At 36.6% G+C, this 23,351-nt stretch overlaps 3 protein-coding genes and 1 long non-coding RNA gene across 5 annotated transcripts in view; 3 read left to right on the top strand and 1 right to left on the bottom strand.

Annotated features, from left to right (window-relative positions):
- The window catches only part of Rpn2 (Regulatory particle non-ATPase 2), a 50,451-nt gene extending 32,877 nt beyond the window's left edge, over nt 1-17,574 (bottom strand). The window contains exons 1-10 of the mRNA XM_071713203.1: nt 17,468-17,574; nt 16,912-17,029; nt 16,608-16,777; nt 16,327-16,535; nt 15,487-15,960; nt 15,148-15,374; nt 14,661-14,916; nt 14,188-14,376; nt 3,930-4,145; nt 2,743-2,807 (exon numbers count right to left, since the gene is read on the bottom strand). Coding sequence (XP_071569304.1) covers nt 2,743-2,807; nt 3,930-4,145; nt 14,188-14,376; nt 14,661-14,916; nt 15,148-15,374; nt 15,487-15,960; nt 16,327-16,535; nt 16,608-16,777; nt 16,912-17,029; nt 17,468-17,501 — 1,958 coding nt within the window. The 5' untranslated portion in view covers nt 17,502-17,574. The remainder of the gene's footprint in view (nt 1-2,742; nt 2,808-3,929; nt 4,146-14,187; nt 14,377-14,660; nt 14,917-15,147; nt 15,375-15,486; nt 15,961-16,326; nt 16,536-16,607; nt 16,778-16,911; nt 17,030-17,467) is intronic.
- LOC139776514 (pancreatic triacylglycerol lipase) lies at nt 4,152-10,766 on the top strand. The gene is made up of 7 exons (XM_071713211.1): nt 4,152-4,237; nt 7,892-8,060; nt 8,131-8,279; nt 8,632-8,880; nt 9,157-9,333; nt 9,409-9,520; nt 9,654-10,766. The coding sequence occupies exons 2-7, from the start codon at nt 7,960-7,962 to the stop codon at nt 9,709-9,711; spliced, it is 846 nt and encodes a 281-aa protein (XP_071569312.1). The 5' UTR covers nt 4,152-4,237; nt 7,892-7,959; the 3' UTR covers nt 9,712-10,766.
- LOC139776513 (pancreatic triacylglycerol lipase-like) lies at nt 10,775-13,635 on the top strand. 2 transcript variants are annotated; one of them, XM_071713210.1, is made up of 7 exons: nt 10,775-10,869; nt 11,110-11,278; nt 11,402-11,550; nt 12,437-12,682; nt 12,908-13,093; nt 13,176-13,299; nt 13,491-13,635. In XM_071713210.1, exons 1-7 carry the CDS (start codon nt 10,824-10,826, stop codon nt 13,546-13,548), a joined length of 978 nt encoding a protein of 325 aa, XP_071569311.1. In that variant the 5' UTR covers nt 10,775-10,823; the 3' UTR covers nt 13,549-13,635. The 2 variants fall into 2 exon arrangements, with proteins under 2 accessions (XP_071569311.1, XP_071569310.1); XM_071713209.1 differs by having other exon boundaries at nt 12,902-13,093.
- Nucleotides 17,575-19,471: 1,897 nt separating the features above from the next.
- LOC139776502 (uncharacterized) lies at nt 19,472-22,471 on the top strand. The gene is made up of 3 exons (XR_011719098.1): nt 19,472-19,555; nt 19,628-19,789; nt 20,816-22,471. It is a non-coding gene; the product is annotated as an uncharacterized lncRNA (long non-coding RNA).
- The last annotated feature ends 880 nt before the right edge of the window (nt 22,472-23,351 follow it).

Here is a 23,351-nt window from a genome sequence, read left to right as displayed (position 1 = left end):
AAAATGCTTTTCAATAAAATAAAGCCTTAATCTCATTTGCAACTTAAAATTTATTATGAAATCATAAACATAATAGTATAAAATAGAATTTTGTATATTAACAACATTTTCTAATTATTATCGATTATCACAAGTTTTACAATTTCAAGAAAAATATTAATTCCACAAATTGTTAGGTCAATTTAATTAAAAATAAGAAAGAATAGTTCAGCCTATAATTAATAAATATATTTTCACGAAAAAAATTTCTAAAAATTTAAACCAATTTGCAAGATCAGATATTTGAGACATTTTATCATCAAAACCATTTTTTCCCTCAAAATTATATACCAAATTTATAACACCGAGAATAATTAAGAAAGAAGATTTTGTAATATCGCAAATTTCTCCTTTATGCTTAAAAGACAAAGAGATTATAAACTAAAGGGATTGCTATATACACTCTCGGATCCAAGAGTGAGAGAGGAAGAGAGAGAGAGGAGAGTTTGAGTCCATTTGTGAGAACCCGGCCTCCCTGAAATTGCAATATAAATGTGGAAAAATGGAGCGTAGTACAGTTTGCGGTATATAACTTATTCAATAGGTCGGCCTCTATTCACCGCGGCTAGCGAAAAGAGGTAATGGCGATGATCTCGAAAGAAACAGAAATGTGGAAAATCTGAAAGAGAAATGTGGGAGGAGAGAAACGCGAGAGAGGAATAATAAAAACGCATCACATCTCATCCGAAATTAACATGGAGAGCTTGCACGAGTTGCACGTGAACGTCGTGAACAAAGCAAACAAACTCGGACAAGCGTGACCTGTACACAATATTGCCTGCACGGTGTTCTAGATTCCCGTGTTCCTTTATCCATGAACTCTTTGGCTCATTTCCTGACTTTACGTCGACGTAAAACATGAGACGTCTTATACCCTTTGACATGTAAAATCTGAAAGACCTCGCATTCGCGAACTGATAACGAAACAAACGTTCCTCGTTCAAGAAAGGACTTGTTTAACGTTGAAATATATAATAGATCCGTCCCGTTTCTTAAAACGTATTTTCGATTCCTCGAATATTGTCGGATTTTGACATTTCGAAGAGAAAATATTTTCGAAATAAAGCAAAAGCGCTAACAAAATTTGGCTCGATTTCGAAACAAATTTAAACAGTTGCGAGTGGTTGCGGTTGGAAATGGCTAGGTGAAAAGCAAATTTACACACTCGTGCTGCGAGTGATATTCCGTTTGTTGTCTCATGTTAACAATTGCAAATCAGCTGTCGATCACGGACAACTGTTTAAACTTGCTCGTGTACCAACGTCACTTTCGTCCCATTGCTGAACTACATGTGTCCTCGAAATTTCAAACCTTGAAAAATAATCGTCCTTGAAAAATAACTGACACTCAGGAGAAATGCATACAAAACGCCTGAAAATTGAAATGTTTCTCGCGATTCTTACACCAATCCGGAATCGATTTCTCGCCTCAATGGAAACGTCTATTTACTCTGTCGAGTAATTAAAAATCAGATTAAAAGTAAAGAGAATATTGGAGTGTTAAATATAATAATAAAACAAAACAAAGAAAGACTATCAGGTTGAAAATAAAAGAATTTCCAGGCAAATTAAGCTTCGACAGAAAAATTAAGTGGCAAAATTATATTCTCCAGTCAAGGGAATTTTAACAGAACTAAAGTTCAACAGAATTTTAATTCAAAGCTTTGTTACAAAGATACGCAATGTAAAAAAAAACTGAAACGATGTGTTGAGAAAGAAACACTATGAAAAAGCCGTCTCCAAATTGTGCGTCTGCAACTAAAAGAACGTCCGGCGGTAATATGGGCACGCTTTAGGTGGTAAAATAATCCGCGTTTTATTTTATTCACGTCATGTATTATAACACGGAATCTGCGTCTTTAAACGTTGCGTGTAAACGATATCTTTACGCTATATCTCTAACTGTAAGTGAAAAGGCGGCACCTTTATTTATAGTGTTTATTTACTCGTACTTTTCGTCGCAGTGTTTTATCGGTCGGAATGTCTCAAAATATCTCTGCAATCGATCGCGATAAGCTCGCGGGTCACTGTAGATTAGTATGAATGCATTCCTATGACGTCGGTATCGAAACTTTTCAACACCTTTTACTCGGCGCAGATATGCACTCATAGTGCCTTTGAGATTGCTTGATTACTGCTTGTTTTAACGCGACGTTTGGATAAACTTTATTATTCCAATCGACTGATTTCGTTTCAATGTTTACAACCGATGTTATTAAAAAGGAGGAATTAACAGTTAATTTTTTTACGCGTTAAACACGTAAATGAATATCCGATATATTGATTCCTCGTCTATTTGATATTCAATCGATTTTATAACGAGGATTAACATAATCGATATGAGGATTAACATAAATAATTATCTGCCGCAGGAGTTGATGCAGAACACACGTCGACAAAAATTAATATCATGATAAATTCATTTTTCTGAGAATAATTAACGATGATCGATGTTATTTGAAAGTAAATCAATGTGTTTGCATTCCCTCTTTTATGCAAAATCACAACAGAAAAGATTAAAGCTTCGTTATTTTTGGGCATTGGATGAGTTAGTATACGCTCGCGAGCACGCCAAATATGATTTCAGCTCGGCTCTGAAAAGAGATCGAAAGCCGCGGAGTCCGCAAACGCGCGGAATTGTCGCATTCTTCGGTTACGTTAAATTCCATTTTGCGGAATTGGGTAACTTTACAAAGGTACTCACCGGAACAGCAAGAAGCCCAGACCCGTAACCGCGGCTCGTCGAACGTCATCGTTAACATCAGAAACCTGTTACAACAAAAAAGATCCGCGGATACAGCGTGTACCGCGGAAAATTCAACCTGCCGTCTCTTTGATTTGAAATCGACAGAACCCGTCTGTCTCTCGAATTAAATCAAAATCAGTGTGTAAAATCCATTTTATTTATATGTATATGCAAAATAAGTGTATTTATTCAAAATGGCTTCTCATCTAAATTTATTTAAATATTAATAATAATACTTTATCACCGAGAAAGAAAACACGCAATAGAAAAACATTTATAGGTCATTCTATGTATAAGAAACCAATAATGAAATAATAAATTAGATAGTGATAAAATATTTAACGATATAAGTTAGAGATAACAAGAATCGAAAAAGATTCTTTCTACACTGAAAAAAAAATAGTTACATTTGAGAAAATATTTTTTCACATAGTACCAATGGCCTTATTTACTTAATATAATCACATACTTAAATTAAGTAAAGATATCTAATTCTAAATAAATATGTGATTATATTAAGTAAATAAGGCCATTGGTACTATGTGAAAAAATATTTTCTCAAATCTAACTTTTTTTTTTTTCAGTGTAAATAAAGAAATAAAATATACTCTCTAACTCTCATCGAATGGTTTCGCAACATAATATATTAGAGTGATTGCGATAGTCACTCCAAAAGAGAGGGTTGTCACTCTAAATTGAATAAATACGGGCATTCATAAGGTAAGAGTGAACTTTTCGCTCAAATTTTTAGAGCAACTGCTCTACTGGAGTGATATGATCTCATTCTAAAGCTATAGTGAGTCACGATTCACTAAAGATGAACTGATAAATGATTCTAATAGAGTAAAATTTTCCACTCAAAATTGTAGAGTGATATAATTCACTCCTATGGACACTGATCTACAGCACTCAAAAAGAATGCTCTTTCGCTCAAATGGAGTGCGATTTCACTCTAACTTGTAGAGTGCAATTTAACTCTTTCTTAGAGTGACGAATCACAGGCTCAATTTTCACTTTTCGTTACACTTGCATTTCACTCGTTTTGAGTGATACTTCACTCTTTGACTTTTAGAAAGTATACCAACCGAATACATCGATAAAAATACGGAATCTACAGGGAGTACGTATCAAATATAAACACTTACGGCAACGTGTAGGAGTTTGCGGATGGCTTGGTTGTTTCCGGTGCCGCAATAAGCCATCGCCAGGGTGTACATACCGCTCCTACGCAGGATCGGATCCTTGTCGGCGCACAAAGACGTCACTAGGGGATCAGCTTCCTCGAGGCGGCCGTACATCGTGAAGGCGATACCGACCGCCAAGCCACGCAAGATCTTCTCGTGCTGCGTCTCTTGGGCGTACTGGAACAGCAAAAAGCCTCGTAAAAAGGTGGATATTCGGATAAATGTCGAAACCGAGAATATCTTTTCTTTACTCGGCGAACGCAGAGAAGGTAATAATCTAGTAAAATGTTTTAGCTTCGCAATAGTCAATGCAGCTGCGCGCTCATAAATACACACCATGGCCTTCGATATTAGTACGAAATTATTTTTCTAACTAATAAGATGTGATAAAAGCGTTTACGTCTTATTGTCGTATTTACGTTTAAAAATTGCCTCGCTTTAGAGATTATTTCTATTCAGTTATCCAAATTGAAATTTAATGTTATTCTACAAAAAAATTCTATAAAAAATTAATGTTATTCTATAAAAAATCTCTTTAAAAAACTTTAGAAAAATCTTCAATAGTTACAAATTAATATTTTTCGATTCTCATACGAAGAAAAACTTTCCTTGTATAAAATAATTTTCCCCTATAATCCTTCTTTTTGTTTCTGAAAATTTGGTTCTGTCGAGTTGCGTGCTTTTAACGCTAAATGATCCGCATTTATTTCGCACGAATCTACAATTAATGCGCGCTGGCCGGTTTTTGCAGCAGGAGATCGAGATATGCTTGTGCGTTACTTAATCACAGCCGCTGGGATACATTATGGTACCCGTAATGGATAATTCGATTAAACCGACCGACTAGTGGCAAGTTATGATTCATTTAGCATCGACCTGCTGCTGCTTGCAGCGGTGACCGGCAGCGACGAAAGTTAAAGCTCGTTTCAGCCGCGCGTGAAACTACTTTCCGCGAGAAATGTCGAAACTAAAACGCGACTACGGTTTTCAGAGGCTCGGGGAGAAAAACTTTGTGGATTAATGCGCGAATAGCGTGAGAAAAAGAACAGCGAAATCGTGTCTTTATCGGCCATTTCCCAGAGAAAATAAAGAGACTTATCTGAAATCATTTAATGTCAAAAGAACACAGATAAGTTCCTTTAAAAATACCTAATAAAATGAAATTATAATAAATTTTAAACCCAAATATTTTGTATCGAAACTAATATAAACTATAAAATTCCAAAGAAATATTCAACATCAAAACATCTTAAATTATTTAAAATTATATATTTCAGATTAAAAATCTTTTAATCAAGAGATTATAAGACAATTGCAAGCTGCCATTTCTGTAAATAAATGTTAACATCCAACTGCGTAATCATAAAACTGATTAATTAATCTCTTTCCGAAATGACGCATGTACTAATTGATACCCATTAACCGATATCAACGTCTTATCAAACTCAACGTGTAAATGCCCGTCGGCGAGCTATAAAAGATCGTCAGCAAAATCGCAACGAAAATCAACGTATCGTATCGATTACCGTGAAGATGGCTTCGCCAGCGATTGCAATCTGTGCGTGAAAAATAATTATTCTCAATTTTCGTCGTCGCGTATTCGTAAAGAAAATATTGTTTCTTAATTTTATTGAGTTGCATTTTGTGAAAAAAAGTTATCCATTCGCGGAGAAAGAATATTTCTCTTCGATTTCGTGTCTTCGTGTGTCAAAAAATATATATAATTATTCTTCGTCTACAGTGTTGTCCATCGATAATAGAAGGATTATCTTCCTGGGCTTCGTAATAAAAAAAGTGTGCAAGTAGAAACTTGCACATTGCTTCCTCATAGTTTTTAAGTGTGCAAGTAGAAACTTGAACATTGCTTCCTCATAGTTTTTAAGTGTGCAAATTATAAATTTGCACGTTGTTTAAGCAACATTTTATTTCGCTCACAAATCTTCCTCTTTTGAGCTTTTTTATACATAATTATCAGTAGATATTTATTAATTTGGCTTCCTCATAGAGGAAGCTTTATGAGCGAAATAAAATGTTGCTTAAGCAACGTGCAAATTTATAATTTGCATACTTAAAAATTGTAAGGAAATAATGTTCAAATTTATAATTTGCACACTTAAAAACTATGAGGAAGCAATGTTCAAGTTTATACTTGCACACTTTTTTTTATTCTGATAAGCTTTATTACGACTAATATCTGTTATACTAATATCTGTTATACTAATATCTGTTATACTATTACAAAAATCAATTAAATAAGAGTGAACGTGATATAAGACGGCAAACATCGCCATAATGAGCGTCGTGTTGTCAAGTTGGCGACAACATTGCTCGTAGTTGAACTCTTTGAATGCCCCGATCTTGACTTAATTGTTTGGATCATACCCCGATCTTGGATCATGATCCGATCTAGACTTCTAGGCAATTAAGCCAAGAATATAATCTTCTTCTAAAAAGGACATGTCATCGATACTCGAATCTATCGAAATATTGTTGTCGCTTTTCCGCGATGCCGATTGGTTCTCTTGTTGCGCTTACTTCATGAGCGGCTGTCATGGCATATTTTGACAGTTGTGTGGTTAATAGTGTAAAGGCCCCCGCACAATCAAAAATATAAGGAACAAGGAACAGATATTAGCGATTAGGAATAAGAAATCAGGAATAAAGCTGGTGTAGCATCATTAATACACGGCTTCCGATAGGTTAAAAATCTATTGCCTTTGTTTTTCGTGCGTCCAGCTTTATTCCTGATTCTTTAGTCCTAATCACTAATATCTGTTCCTTGTTTCTTATATTTTTCATTGTGCGGAGGCCTTAATAATAGTATCAGTGAAATATTAAAGATGAATAGCGCGCGCGCAGCGCGCGTCTGTGATGTCCAGTAAGGCTGCGTTCGGAAACGTCACCCGAAGGGAGTATACTAGTGTGCCTTCTTCTAATTCGCTAGATAGAAAGAGAGGTAGTGCACTCGGGTGACGTTTCCGAACGCAGCCTCTAAAACTATAAATAGTCCGATTTCAAAATTTGCAACACATATTTCTAAAAAAAATTATGGACCTTTGATCGCGTATAAAAATGGATCTAATCAACCAAATCTTAAAGAATTATATATGAAATAGGGGTAGAAAAAACTGAAGAGTATAATAAAATTAGAAATAGATCGATATCTCAAATATTGAGAAAGAAAATTTGTAACATATATTTCTAAAAAATTATGGACCTTTGATCGCGTATAAAAATGAATCTAATCAACCAAATCTTAAAGAATTATATATGAATTAGGGGTAGAAAAAACTGAAGAATATAATAGAATTAGAAATAGATCGATATCTCAAATATTGAGAAAGAAAATTTGCCACACACATTTCTAAAAAAATTATGGACCTTTGATCGTGTATAAAAATGGATCTAATCAACTAAATCTTAAAGAATTATATATAAAATAGGGGTAGAAAAAAACTGAAAAATATAATAGAATTAGAAATAGATCGATATCTCAAATATTGAGAAAGCTACAGCGTAAAACACACTTTTCTGAAAAATAAAAATCCATACCGGTCGACGGATTTTAAGAAAATTAGAGGAGAACATACTTTCTATGATACTCTATTTGTGTGCAAAATTTCAACCCGGTATCTAAAAAATTGTAGAAGTAGATGCGTGTACAAAAAATCCGTACACACACACATACACACATATACATACTTCCGGACATTTTCTACTAATGTGTTTTCTCATTTTTAGACATTTTGGAACATTCTAAACCTATTTCCATCAAAATCTCGAAAACATTTTTTTCCACCATCACAAGCTTCCTCTATGAGAAAGCAAAAGAACAAAATATTCTTGGATTTCGCGTAAATCTATAGCGGATTTAATTCCATTTTGTGAAGAATCACTTTAGACCAACATACTTTTGCCTGCAGTGTATCCCACTCTATTGGCGTCCCTCGCGTCGAATCCGAACTACACGCTCTTCGCTGACGATCGTGGGATGTCACACATAATCGACACCAGCGAATCTGTACTTACACAGAGCGACATCGAGGAGCTCAGTGAAGCCGCCCTTAAAACCACCTTCCTGTTATACACTCGGTAAATATATTCGAAATACTGAGCAAAATTGCAATGAAGATCACGGTTTCTAATCGGCTTTTCTCCTTAGAAATCGGCATGCCGGACACCCGATTGTCATCAATGATAAGGATAGCGTGAGGAAGAGTTCCTGGAATCCTGCTCATCCGACTCGTATTGTCACTCATGGATGGCGAGGTGACATAAACCCTCGATCGGCTTGCGCCTTGATTCGAAACGGTAAAATCAATCTTAATAACTTAAATACCTGAATCCTTGCACTTTCCAGGATCTTCAATATAATTTTTCTTTAATATAGTTTTCTCCGTCCCTTTACTTTAGCTTCAAATTCATGAACTTTTAATTCTGTAAATTCTCTAAATTTAATTTTCTTTGGTTTCCCCGATTCCTTAATATAGAATCCTTGTTTCTCTCTCCTCGTTACTTTCAATTCTCTGATCCTCGGGATTCCGTAAATTCTCAAACATAATTTGAATTTCTGAACTCTCGGATTCCACGCGTCGTTCGTTCTTAGTGCTCCGAGTTTCAGCTAATTTCTATTTTATTAATATTTCCTCTTTGATATTCTCAGCTTATCTCAACGTCGGTGATTATAACGTCATCCTCGTCGACTGGAGCAAGGCGGCCGGAAATCTCTGGTACTGGAAAGTCGCGCAAAGTGTGCCACTAGTGGCGCAACGCGTGACAGAATTAATAGACTTTCTGGAGAGCGAAGCTGGTCTGGATCCTTCCAAAACCAGAGTAGTAGGACATTCTCTGGGAGGACATGTCGCCGGTCTCGCCGCTCGAAATGCAAGAGGCGAAATTGCTGAGACGATAGGTAAGTCTAATAAAAATCATTAAGAAGAAGAAGAAACCAGTTTAAAAATAAATAATAATACAATCAAGAGCTTTCAAAATCTTCAAAAAAAAAAGGAATAAGAAAGAAACGACGTTTTCGAAAAAACTGTTCGTGAAAATAGTAAGATATATAAAGGATAACAATATATAAATATAAATAAAAAGAAAAAGCCTCGATAAACTTGGAATCTTAAAATATTTCTGTGAATTTTAGCTAAAAATCCCTCAATCTGATAAAACAGAATCCGATTTGCAGCTTTAGATCCCGCGAGACCCTGGTTCGGGTCGAAAAAACCGGGAGAGAGAGTGGACAAATCGGATGCAGCTCGGGTCCACGTGATTCACACGAGTACTCTGGGTCTGGCAGAACCAATAGGTGACGCCGACTTTTATCCGAATGGGGGCAAGAATCAACCGGGATGCAATGTGATCGGTAAATAAAGCTTGCTATCGAACCGCCGAAATCAACATCGCGTGCTCATTAATTAAAGCGGTAATTAATTCGCAGCGCTCGCATGCGCGCACTCGAGGTCTTACGAGTACTACGCCGAGTCCATCCTGAATCCCACGGGCTTCCGCGCCGGGAACGTGTTCATGGGTGGACCGTCCCTCGATCCGAAGTGAGTATCGGTGTCATCTTATTTTCCAATATGAAACATTCGTTCTCTTTCGAAACGCAGCGTCATCCATTGTCCATTCACGCGAATTGGCCGAGACGTTAATTGATCCGTTTATCGTTTGTGTCATTTTCAGCGCACGTGGAGAGTATATTCTGGAGACTGCCAAAGAACCACCGTTCGCACTCGGATGACAACGTCGACACTATCGTTATATATTTAATATTTTTATATTGCACGTACATCTACGATATTAGAAAATAAATTTTTTACAAACACAGATTAAAAATGGGCATGAATTTGACTGGTCTAATATTAAAATCCTAGATTGATCGTACAACATTAAATCTTTGTAATGATTATTCACCGATTGTTGAGAGACTTCCACATAACTAAGATTATTTTTGTCTATTCACTTGTTTTTATTTATTGGCTAGCTTTTTTCCGTTCTACATGTGATTCTTCATAGTGACTGTTGCGAGGTTGTCTGTTTGATGAGTAGATTACACTTATCATGTAACAAATGCGAGTTATTAATTTGTTAGTTATTTCCTTTAATCTTTTTTCTTTTATTTAAAAGTCAATTTCGTAATATGCCATTAGTTGATCTTTTTAACCAACTTCGCAGCCGACCACTGGTTTAAAGAACATAACTACATTTTCATACTATTTTGCGTCGTTTCAAAATTATAATTATATATTTGTAATTGTTATACACTTCGCTTTAACATCGGCGTTTGCCTTATAATTTTAATCAGAATCCTTTACGTATTTTTTTTTTTTTTTTAATAATCTACTCAACATTTCCTTCATAATTTACAATAGAGTTGACTAAAATTACGTCCTACTTAAGGCCATTGCACGTTCTCCTTGAGCTCGAAGAATAATCGAGTGTGATTGGTCTATTTTCTTACGGCCTTACGATTATGACTAAAACTTTGTTACGTGCAATGGCCTTTAGTTGAAGCCCTTTATCACTACTATATCATCATTTTTATCGACAGAAAAATTCTCTTTCTATCTTGCCATTAGATATCAGAACACTTGAAATTATCAGAATAGAAGTTTTGTTTATACTAGCATTATATCTAAGCTATTTTTCTTGAAGAAAATGGATATCTGATTATAATCATCAATTTTCTACAATCTTTTTTTAATTAATCTCCATTCCAACTTGATTGACACCTATGATTTATGATAGCTAACGATATCATCAATATTATCAACGACTTATCGATCACGCCACCGAATAGACGTCTATCTGCAAACTATAAAAGACAAGGTAAATCTGCATCTTTAATGACTCATGAAGATTATTTCAAAGATGATCGCTACGCCGGCAATCGTATTATGTACGTAAAGAATTAGTTACCTTCGAATTACATAATTGAATATTCATGAAAAAAAACTATTCTTGGACTTATAGTTACATTCAAAAAAAATATTATCTTTCAATTTCGCAGTTTCGAAAAGATATATTTATATTCGCAGTTGTATAAAAAAAAGTATTCTCAGATTCTACATAAATTTGTGGCGTATTTAATTATATCTTCAAGAAATACTTTAAACTAATAGATGTCTTTTGCTTGCAGTGTATCCCACTTTGTTGACGTCTATTGCGACGAATCTTAATTATACGATTTTCGTCGATCACGGAGAAACAATAAATCTGATCGATATTAATAAACCTCAATTTACGCAGGCAGAACTCGAAGAGATCGAGGAATCCGCTAAAAAAACCACTTTCTATTTGTATACTCGGTAATGTATATATCCGAGATATACAGTAATTTATATGTATATCCGAGTAATTTATATGTATATACTGGCGCAACATCGTAATTACGAAAAATATCGCTTTTAGATCAATTTCTTCTTCTTTAGAAACAACCCGCTAATTGGACAGCAGCTATTCATCGACGATCTGGATAGTGTGAAGAAGAGTTTTTGGAATCCTGCTCATCCCACTCGACTGGTCACTCATGGATGGATAGGAAATTGTGAGGGAGCTGCTTGCACCCAGATTCGAGACGGTATAGAGTTGTTATTAACCCATTAAATCTCCTAAAAAACCCCTACGCGTTTTTCTGTTTTATATCTTTGCAACTCGAGTCTCAATAGAAATTTTTAGACCGCAAATGATATTTAGAGGTAAAAAAAATTGCTTTTTCTAAAAATCTAGTCGGCGATGGGGTGGGATATCTGGGGAAAAAAGATATAAAGGGTGAAAAAAGAGGTAAAAAAAATAAGTAACCCCTGTCTTCACATTGACAAATATTAATTTTTGTTATAGATCTTAAATATCTTGGACTTAAATATGTAACAATTATATCGATTTATTCTACTCAAAAAGGTAGTCAAAATAATTTATTAGTTGAATATTTGTTAATAAAAAATCAGAGGTTATTTACTCTTTTTTTACCTCTATTTTCAACTTTTATATCTTTTCTTTTTCTTCCCACCCCATCGCCGACTAGATTTTCGGAAAAAGCAACTCTTTTTACCCCTAAATATCAATTGCGGTCTAAAAATTTTGATTAGAAAAGTTACAAGGATTTAAAGTTACAAGGATTTAAAACAGAAAAGCGCGTAGGGACCACTTAGGACTTAATCTTAATTGCTTCTGAATCTTCGTTTCTTTGAATTTTTACTTTTTCTCTCACTTTGTTTTCAAATTTTGGAACTTTTAATTTTCAAATTTAATATTCTTTGATTTCCTGATTTTTTAAAACATATCTAATTCTTATTTTTCTCTCCTTATTTTCAATTTTCTATTTCTTTAAAATATTGTTCTTTTTACAAATCCTCAAATTTTATTTAGATATATAATCTCCTGAATTATGTAAGCATAAATTGTTTTAGTGTTTCAAAAGCCTCGATGATTAATTTCTATTAATATCATCACATTAATATCTTCAGCTTATCTCAATGTAAGCGATTACAACGTTATCATGATCGATTGGCGAGAAGCAGCTAAACATTTGTATTGGAAATCAGCAAGAAGTGTGCCATTCGTGTCGCAACGCGTGGCCTTTCTGATAGACTTCCTGGAGAACAATGCAGGTCTCGATCCTGACAGGACTACGGTAATCGGATACTCTTTAGGAGCGCATGTCGCCAGTCTCAGCGCTCGTTTCGCGACTAGCGAGATTGGCGAGGTAGTCGGTAAGTTCAGCGAAAAGCTTCCAATTTCTTAGGACCAGTTTCACAGGTGTCGGTTAACTTTTAACCTTAGATTAACTCACTCTTCGTCTCCTTCTAACGTCCCCCTTAGAAAGAGACGAAGAGTGAGTTAATTTAAGGTTAAAAGTTAACCGACACCTGTGAAACTGGGCCTTAGTCAGCTATCTTGTTCCGGGATCAAAATGAATTCCCGATCTACAGCTTTAGATCCTGCGGGACTTGCTTTCGAGTCCGAAGGACCAGGAAAAAGAGTGGACAAGTCAGACGCGGTTCTAGTACAAGTGATACATACTTGCACGAAAATTCTGAGCATAAAATCGGCGATCGGCACTTCCGATTTTTATCCCAATGGCGGTGAGGAGCAACCAGGATGCGGTCCGATCAGAGGGATCGGTAAATGAGACTTACCAACATCAGTCGATATCACTCGTTAATTCATTAATTAATAAACTAATTAATCGCTAATAATTCGCAGGTGATTCCGAGGCGATAAACTGCGCGCACTCTAGGGCTTTCCTTTACTACGTCGAATCCATTGCAAACCCCACAGGTTTTCGTGCCGGAAACGTGTTCATGGGAGGACCATCCCTCGATCCAAAGTGAATATGATGTTCTTATTCTCCGATATGTATATTTATCTTTTTTCGAAACATGGTACCACTCTTTTCCCTCCCCAATGCCTATCGTTTCTATTTCTGTTAATCAATCCAGAAATATCAGAAACTTTCGCGTTTTTCTTCATGTTAATTAATCGAGATGCAAATTAATTCGTTTATCGTGTCATTTTCAGCGCACATGGAAAGTACGTTCTACAAACTGCCAGCAAATCACCATTTGCACTCGGATAATAATTAATACCATTATTTTACGCTTATTATTTTTGTACATATTCCTACATTTTTTGTATTCCTATTAAAATCATTTTTATAAACTTACTTCTCATATTATTTTACTGTTTTATTTAATCAGAATTACTTCCTTCATATTACTTCAGTAATTCACATTAACGAATATTTTAATATTCTTTCGATATAAACTACTAAAATATAAAACAAACAGAAGACCTATTTTTTCCAAGTTTTCAACTTTATTTTTAATAATTTTAAGTTGTTTAAAGAACATATTTTGCATATAAATATGTTTTTAGTACTAAAATGTATTTCTCTTTTCAATCAACTACTAGATTTTAAATATTATTAAATTAAAAATATTTGTGGTGGCCGTGTGTGCCCCTAAATGGCAGGCCGGCATTACATCAACCAGCCGTGCACGGGCAAATACGCTTTTTCGCGAGCGCCCAGCCGCGCTGACTAGGTTTATAATTTAGCAAAATACTCATTTGCCAATTGACGCTCTCACCAAGAGTCGAAGTGTGGTACATACAAATATAAATCAATAACATTTTTAATGTTTGGTAATGTTTAAAATAGTATGAAAAATAGGGTTTTAGATTTTAAAAAGCGCTAGAAAATGTGCATTAAACTTACCGCTACCATATCTTCGATCGCCTGTGTCGATTTGGATCCCAGCATGACCATTCCCATGGCGATTCCAGCCGCTTCACCGGTCACGGCATCATCTTGATACAAGTTGAATTTTAATTGTTCGTAAACATCTTGTCTATGTGAGCCCATAGCGGCCAATCCAAGGCCAAGACAGCCACCATGGCGGACCATCTGAAACAAGTTTAATAAAATAAATCGCATCAAATTTAATTCTCGGCACATACACATACTTATTAAAAGATTTACCGAAATTATGTATAATTTGATAAATACTTAAATTTCAATACAAACTAATTAATTATAGAAAAGTATATGTTTGTTCCGCCAATAAGTGATTAACAAGAAAAACTCTATTTTTAATCAACAACTATTTAATCAACAACAATTAATTAATTATATACAAAAATTTTGAAATTTAACAGAAGAGAATATTCCAAGATAATTATGCAATGTACCTCGTTTTGGGCATCTTTTAATTGGCCTAAAAGGTAGTCTGTGATAGCGGCCCCGTGATTAGCATGTATAAGTCCCAAAGCATATAAACCACCGCCTTCAGAGTATCCAGCACCGGCGGCACCAGAATCTCTTGGCAAATAAGACTGCATCAGGGCTAAAGCTTCTTGTTCATGACCCCGGTGAATAACTCCCAAAGAAGCTGTCGCTGTCAACTTCGCCCAATTAGTGGCACGGGCTAACCACTCCAAATTGTCTCTAAAAGATAACAAATATTCCAAAAAATTAAAAATTTTGCAAGATTTTTGCTTTTCATATTTTTCATATTCCATTTTATTATTTTCTTTAAATCGAAAATTCGTAATAAACATAATTACTAAAAACTGATAAATTCTGCAAGATTATATTTTTTTAATAAAAAAATAAAAACAAATTAAAATTTCAAATAGCAAAAATTAAGACGCCTAACGAGATTTCAAAGATAGATACCTTAGGAATTGATCGCTTGTCGTCCCGGAATGCATGAAAGCATTCGCAATAACAGTGGCAGTGTGACAAATTGAGACTCGTATGGCATCTTTGGTGTTTTTCAGGATCAGCATGTCGGTATGATTGCTGCGAATCAGAAACTGCAGATGTAAATCGATAGATACTTCGCCACCAAGAATACTGGATAGAGCATCAACACGCTCTTGCTGTTCTCTCTCCTCTGCATTCTAGAAAAAAATTTCATAAAACATCCTAAATTAATATTAATTAATATTAAAATCTGTATCAATATGTATTTATGAATTACATAATTTTATTTCTCAAAAAACTAACACTCACCAAACTCTCGACGCTGCGCTGAGCTTTTTCTTCCCCGGCGGGAGCAGCAGTTTCTTCCTCCACCTCCATATTCGCGGATTCTGTGCTAGCTTCCGTGGTTTTGGCAGCGACGGCAGCAGATGGCTTAACCACCGGTTTAACCATTAGCGCGCCCGGAATGGGTGCAGTAGCTCGCAGAGCCTGCAGAACACGACCGAGAAACTGCTGAGTTGCAGACTCGTATAAGTCGAAGGCAATCTGATAGGCCATCAGCACACAGTCGTGCGAACCCTTGCTCAATCGGTCCAGAAGCTCGGCCACGGCCAGCGGATCGTCCAGGAAGATTAGGCACTGGCACATGTTGACATAATCAGGCGTACCGAGGTTTCGGTAGAGACTGACCAAGCAGCGGAGTACAGTGTTACGAAATCCACGATTCTGAATCAGGCTCATGGCCACTTGAAAGGCATACAATAACATTCCACTCACATCGTCCTGGAAAGAAAGATATTTCATGGTATTTTCATGTCCGAATTTAATCTTGAACTATACTTCATAAATTATAAATAAATACAAATCTGTATAGATCGCGTAAAATAGTATAACATATATGTATATATATATATATATATATATATATATCAGTGAGAAAATTGTGTTGACGCATAGCTTCTTATAAGAACAGTTGATTCATAATTAGCGAGCCTCGGGTCCATTCTCGATTCTCATTTCATATATTTCAGTTTATAAGAGATTGATTGGAAGATTAAAGATTGCGAATAAAAAGTAGGGAATAATTATAAACTATTACGGAAATAATAAAACTATGCATCGTAAAAAAATCAATAGCAAAATACTTACAGACTGCATAATGGCTGCTTCAAATATGTCCATCCTGCGTGTCTCCAAAGCAAGGCCCAAGGCTTGACGATACTGATTATCATCCAGACAACGTTGGAACATTCGATTTACTATTCCCTCCAGTCTGGGATCAATACCCTTACTGCCTGGTGGAAGTTTTCCTTCCGCTTCCAAGACACGTTGCTGAGTATAATAATCAATACACTTGGCTGAAAAATTTGACAATTAAAAGTTAATAGGTTAAGAGATTAAATGCCACTCATAATGATTTCAGCACATACCAATAGTAGTGTCGACATATTCATTTCGAGCATTGACGTCAAATAGCTCTCCCGCCCCAAGGGCATAAGTCAATGAATCCTCGAAACTCCCCAAATGATAATATACTTTGCTGGCAACTAGGGCGGCCAACTCATGTTGTTGAAATAATTTATCTTCGTGCAGGATCTCACTGCAAATAAGGTATTTGTTTAGAGAATAGGAATCTAACAAGCAATAGGACAAACAATAAGATATAATAACAATTGTAATAATGATAAATAGTCAGAATCAATAAAAATCTTATTTTGTTCTTTTCCTACATACATTTTCTCTATAGCTTCAGAAATTTCAGGCCAGAATTCATCAACTATCATGTCCAACTTTTTCAAGGCAAAGACCTTCAATTCAGGCATTGGTTCCTCCAATAAGGAGATTATGCCAGCTGAAACAATTTTAATTGCATTCAAATTGATGTTATCATACAATCATGATATATTACAATTAATATTACGTGCGCAAAAATAATAAATGATAAAAATATTAAATAATATAAAACAAAATCTTTGTATTGCTCGATAAGTTTCTGTGAAATTTGTTTCTTTATTTCTCTTTATCACGCAAAAATAATAAATAATAAAATAATAAATAATATAAAACAAAATCTTTATATTACTCGATAAATTAATGTAAAATTTATTTATTTATTTCTCTTTATTATGCCAAAAATGGTTGCTCCGAAATTGTCGAAGAGATTTCGAGGTTAAGTTTCGCACGACTTGCAAATCATCGTGCAAAAGTTCCTGCAAAAGCGGTCAAATTTTCGCATAATCGATGAAAGACCGACACTATTTGAGCAATGAAAGATTATTCGGCGATTCACCTGCTGAAGTGATGTTCATCTTGCTGAATTTCATCGAGTGACAGCAAATCTTCCACAGAACGGAACCAACAACCAACACACACAACAATGGCCGCGTTCAGGGCTGCGTTCCAAAATTCACTCTAGTTAACTAAAATGCTATAGTGTACGTGACGTAAACTATAGATTTTAGTTACCCAGAGTGAATTTTGGAACGCAACCCAGCAGACACAACTGTTGAGTTCGTCGTATTAACACTCCGCGTTGATTGGTTGGTTCTAAAAGTAAGAGCCAATCACGTTCGACTGCTACTGAGCGGCTTGGTCTGCTGAACGCGGCCAATATGTTAGGCTGAAGTCACATGGCATGTATTTTCCGCGTAACGCGTTACCGCGTAACCAATTAGAAGTGTTTCGCATTTTCGATTACGCATATTCGCGCTTCTGATTGGTTACGCGATACGCGTTAGAGCCACCGCACAAGACTCTCGTATGATCACGTAGCGTAACGTAACGTGAGCCAACGCACAAGAAACGTATTGGTTAGGCCCCGGACACACACTTTTTCGTAACAGTAACAGTAGAGTTTCAACCAATCGCGTTGCTCGATTCGGGAACGTACGGCCGTACGTTCCCGAATCGAGCAACGCGATAGGTCGAAATCTTACTGTTACTGTTACGAAAAAGTGTGTGTGGCCAGCTTTACGGTCGTTACGGCGTTATACGTTTCTTGTGCGTTGATCTACGTTACGTTACCATGCGAGAGCTTGTGCGGAAGCTCTAATCGATACGTTTCTTGTGCGTTGGCTCACGTTACGTTACGCTACAAGATCATACGAGAGTCTTGCGGTGGCTCTTACGCGGAAAATATCAGTCCATGTGACCGCACCCTTAAGGTGGAAGCACATAAAATTGCAGGAGCCATGGGCAGAATGCAGAAGCCATATGCGCATGCGCTATGGTATTTGTAGAGCTCTACAAATACCATAGCGCATGCGCATATGGTTTCTGCATTCTGCCCATGGCTCCTGCAATTTTATGTGCTTCCACCTTTACAGTGCCGCGCCGTGCAGCGACGCGCCACGAACAGGCTGAGTTTCCACTGAGCGCATCACGCGTCGCGTCATCACAAGTTAACCAATCAACACATCCCATTTTATTACATTACTTGTGACGGGATCAAAATGGGATGTTTTGATTGGTTAACTCGAATGACACGACGCGTGACGCGCTCAGTGGAAACTCTGCGGCTTCTGCACACAGGACGCGGAAACGCTTGCCGCGCGGCAAGAAGCGACGCGGTAGCCAATCAACGTGTTGCTTTTCCGTAGAGCCTTGTGTACACGATACTAGAAATCGGTCCAAGTTTCGGTTTAAGCCAATCAACTTGCAGCTCTTACAGAAAAGCAGCAGTTTCATTGGCTTAAGCCTTGTGTACACGATACTAGAAATCGGTCCGAGTTTCGGTTTAAGCCAATGAAACTGCTGCTTTTCTGTAAGAGCTGCAAGTTGATTGGCTTAAACCGAAACTCGGACCAATTTCTAGTATCGTGTACACAAGGCTTTAGAACCAAAAGTTTATTGGTTAAGAAATTGTTCAATCACAGTTGAATTTGAGGAGAATAATTGACTGTGATTGGTCAATTTCTTAAGCCCGGTGTCCACGATGCAAGAACTGTGTCCAAGTTTCGGTTTAAGCCAATGAAACTGCTACTTTTCTGTAAGAGCTGCAAGTTGATTGGCTTAAACCGAAACTTGGACACAGTTCTTGCATCGTGGACACCGGGCTTTAGGGCTTAAGTCTTGTGTACACGATAATAGAAATCGGTCCGAGTTTCGGTTTAAGCCAATGAAACTGCTGCTTTTCTGTAAAGCCTTGTGTACACGATACTAGAAATTGGTCCGAGTTTCGGTTTAAGCCAATGAAACTGCTGCTTTTCTGTAAGAGCTGCAAGTTGATTGGCTTAAACCGAAACTCGGACCGATTTCTAGTATCGTGTACACAAGGCTTTAGATTCGAGTATCTCCTGAGCTTGGTTGGTCCACTGATAAAGAAGCGAGAAATGTACACTGCTCTTTCACCCACTCAGAGGCTTGCTATGACATTGAGGTAAGATCATCAATGTTTGCTTATCTTATCAATTTCTCAGGAGTCGATTCAATGTGTAAATTTGCTTTGCAGATTCTTGGCAGCAGGAGACAGTCAAAATACTCTGAGCTTTTCCTATCGATGTGGCGAGAGCACTGTCTCTCAGATCCTGGCCGAAACCACTCGAGCACTTGTCAGTGTATTAAAGAGTGTATTTGTGTGAACCCTCCAGCAAATGAAGCGGAGTGGCGTGAGGTGAGTGCTGGATTTTGGGAAGAATGGCAGTTTTCTCATTGTGTGGGGGCCATCGATGGGAAGCACGTTCAAATACAGGCCCCACAAGCTTCCCAAAGTGTTTATTTTAATTACAAGAAGACATTTAGCATATGTAAAGAGGATCGCGCAGGCACATTATATATATATGCCCGTGCTTTGCTGTCGGCCTATCACCGACGTATTAGGGTGCATCCCGATGGAGAAGAAATAGCGGAACGGAACAGTAACGGAAAAGAGATATGGTGGGGGGTTAACCAATCAGAGTAGTTCCGTTTCAATTCCGTTCCGTTATTTAGTGAGTGGGTTCCCCATGGCACGGAGCTGTTAGGATGCCGTCCCATGCAGGACGGAATTTCGGAAAACGGAATCTCGGAATCATTCTGATTGGTTAGCCTCATGGGGCTTGTACTGTGCCCCATGGGGCTAACCAATCAGAATGATTCCGAGATTCCGTTTTCCGAAATTCCGTCCTGCATGGGACGGCACCCTTAGTTGTTTAAAAAATCAAATGCCGAAATTGTGAAAATTGTGAAAACTGTGCCAACGAGCCCCGGTCTCCTCTATTGCACTACTGATGTGTGTACGCCAATTCAGGAAATTCTTCAAAACAGAACAAACATATAAACGTCTTTCAATAGCCACGTTTAGCAGAACGTTTATTTTGCAACTGTTGGAAGTTTTCTAAGCTCTGACTGGGAGCCAAAAACCCAGAGACCGTTGCGGGGTCCTTTGTCCGAACAAATAAATTATTTTGTGCAATATAAATTTAAATGTTTCAAAAAAGACTATTAAAGCTGTTATATATGGATAAAGCAAATTATAATTTTGAAAAGAAAAATTTAACAAATATTTTTGTTAACTGTAGAAACGTAAAAAATACGTTTCTTAAATCATATGGTTTCAAAAGCATTTTTGGTCAAACGTTTCTTAAAGTTCTTTACGGTTATGAAACTATGTAGTATACGTTCAAAAAACGTATATGAAACTAATATGTGCTACCTGCAGGGATTTGGAGTCCCGAGAACTATGTTGAACGACTGACTGAAGAAGAATAATGATGAAATAGCACACTTGATGGATGATGTGGCCGTATACGATATCATGAAGGCTTCGGGCGAAAATTAAAGTCAAGGAAGCAGCAGTGGTCGGATTCCGACGAGGATTTGGATAATATGTGCTGCGTGTGCTCAGAGATGACAGAGAACAGAGCTGACGAGAAACAGTGCATTTCGTGCGAGCGTAGGGTACATATAAGTGTGCGTGCGCTTTTCTTGTAATTATATTTTCCGCCATCGTGTTTTTATTAATGTTCCATTTTTCTATTAAAAAATAATTAATTAATAAAATATGTATCCTATCATTTTTTATGATCAGAATTATGAATTTTTATTTAAAATCCAGTCCGAGAATGGAGTGACGACTCCACCCTGGAGGTGTGACTTATTGTTGTTGTTAATTATGTATATTATAGAAATTATGCCACATGGCTTGGAAGCGCCGCGTTGTTCTTTGACCAATCTCCGATTGTCCGCAGTCATTCCAAACAAATTAAGTTAATTTTATTTACGCAATATGTTACAAATATTTAATTATAAATATTATTTTAACACAATGTTACTTTAATATTATTATCATTTCTTATCATAATTTAAGTCAACATGTTCACTATGTTATTGCAACTTCTTACTGCTCCAGTAATGTCGAATTAATTGCGCTGTTTTTGGAAAAATAAGCAACATATTGCTGCAATTTTTACAGCATGAGAAGACCTCTTTTATTTACTAATTCATGTCGTACGAGGACGAATCTTTGAATAACTATAGCAGCAATTTTCTATTTTCAAATTTCGTCACTATGCAGACAAAAATGCCGACATGTGTCTATCTGAGTATGTATTTATGTCTTTATGTCTTTATGAATACGTTTTTATATTTTCTATCTCTTCTTCAGGAAATATGCAGGAAATATTATATTATATCATAGATATTTTTTTATATCATTTAAATAAAACAAAGTTCTTTTTGTAATATATAGTTCAATCACGTAATATTTTAAATGTTTAAAATTATAGGTCGTGTAAGTAATATGTGCAACGTCTGTACAAAACTGTGATATTACAATTTTGCAACTTCCATTTTCGAGATAAGTCTATTTTCATGACGGTATTTTCCTCTCACTTATATACATATACTAACTTGTTATTTGGCTCTGTCTTATAATTTTGAAATGGTTGCAATGCGGTTGCAATACCATCGCTGTGCAACGCGCGAGATGTTTGTTATTTCTTTTTAGGTAATTACTTTTATAAGAGAGGAAAATGTAATGTGCAATATATATAATATATATGTATATATATATTTTTTTTTGAAGAATACAAAATATCTTATTATGGCTATGTATTGCAGATAACATAATTTTAATATTCATTCCAAAGCCATATCTAGAATGTGTCAGAAAACGCATAATGTTAAATGAAATGGGTCGGAGAGAATGCTGCAAGTTTGATGACATTGACAAATATCTATGAATGAATGAATGAATAATATTTATGTTAACATTATTTTAAACAAAATAGATATATAACAAAATAAATATTTAACACACTACATAATATACATATATCTAAACTTGTAATTGCCAATAAATTTCATTATTCTGTAATATGACTTATTTGTTCATAAGAGTGTCTAGATAGCTACAAAATGAGTAAATGTTTATGATGCTCACATCCTATATTTACATTATTATAGTCGTACTAAATAGAAGTTTTATTTCAACATATCTAAGAGTTTCTTACAAGATGAAAAGAAAATTTGCCATTGCCCTACTTGAAACCCGCAATTTTGCGGTGAGTGTAATAGCGAGTTTAATAAGCTGTAACTATCACTTGAGTTAGTAGAATGCCATTAGATGGATGCAGTCTTCAGGTAGGGCGCAGAAAATGAATCTGATAATGTAAAAACACCCGTATAAAAGCGACTGTCATGTTGCACGACTAGCATACGCGAAATGCTTATGCTACCATCAAAATGGGTAAGTTGTCTCAACATTATTGTCTCTTTATTCGCTTTTATTTCGGCACTACAGTGCATTTTGTTATAATTTTTAGGTAATATATATCTTGTTGGTGATCAATTGCGCTGGCGCACATTGGCCGCGCGTCAGCCGTCAAGCAGGATATTCTTATCAGCGACCCAACGTGCCATTCTCGTTACCAACGGAAAGAGGTGGTCAACAAGGATATCCAAGCGCTCAGCCTAGTTATTCTTATCCTGCACCACCACCACCTCCTCCCCCTCCTCCTCCTCCTCCTCCCCCTCCTCCTCCGCCACCACCTCCACCTCCACCCCCTCCACCGCCACCACCTCCTCCTCCACCTCCTCCTCCGCCACCACCACCTAGATACATACCACCTCCTTCACCACCACCACCACCACCACCACCTCCTCCTCCTCCTCCTCCTCCACCACCACCACCACCACCACCACCACCACCACCACCACCACCACCACCTCCTCCTCCTCCTCCTCCTCCTCCTCCA

This window comes from Temnothorax nylanderi, unplaced genomic scaffold (assembly GCF_030848795.1).
Source record: "Temnothorax nylanderi isolate EJ_2023f unplaced genomic scaffold, tnyl_v1.0 TNYL_tig0121_pilon, whole genome shotgun sequence".
Classification (NCBI taxonomy): Eukaryota; Metazoa; Arthropoda; class Insecta; order Hymenoptera; family Formicidae; genus Temnothorax; species Temnothorax nylanderi.
This window is presented reverse-complemented; position numbering and strand designations above follow the sequence as displayed.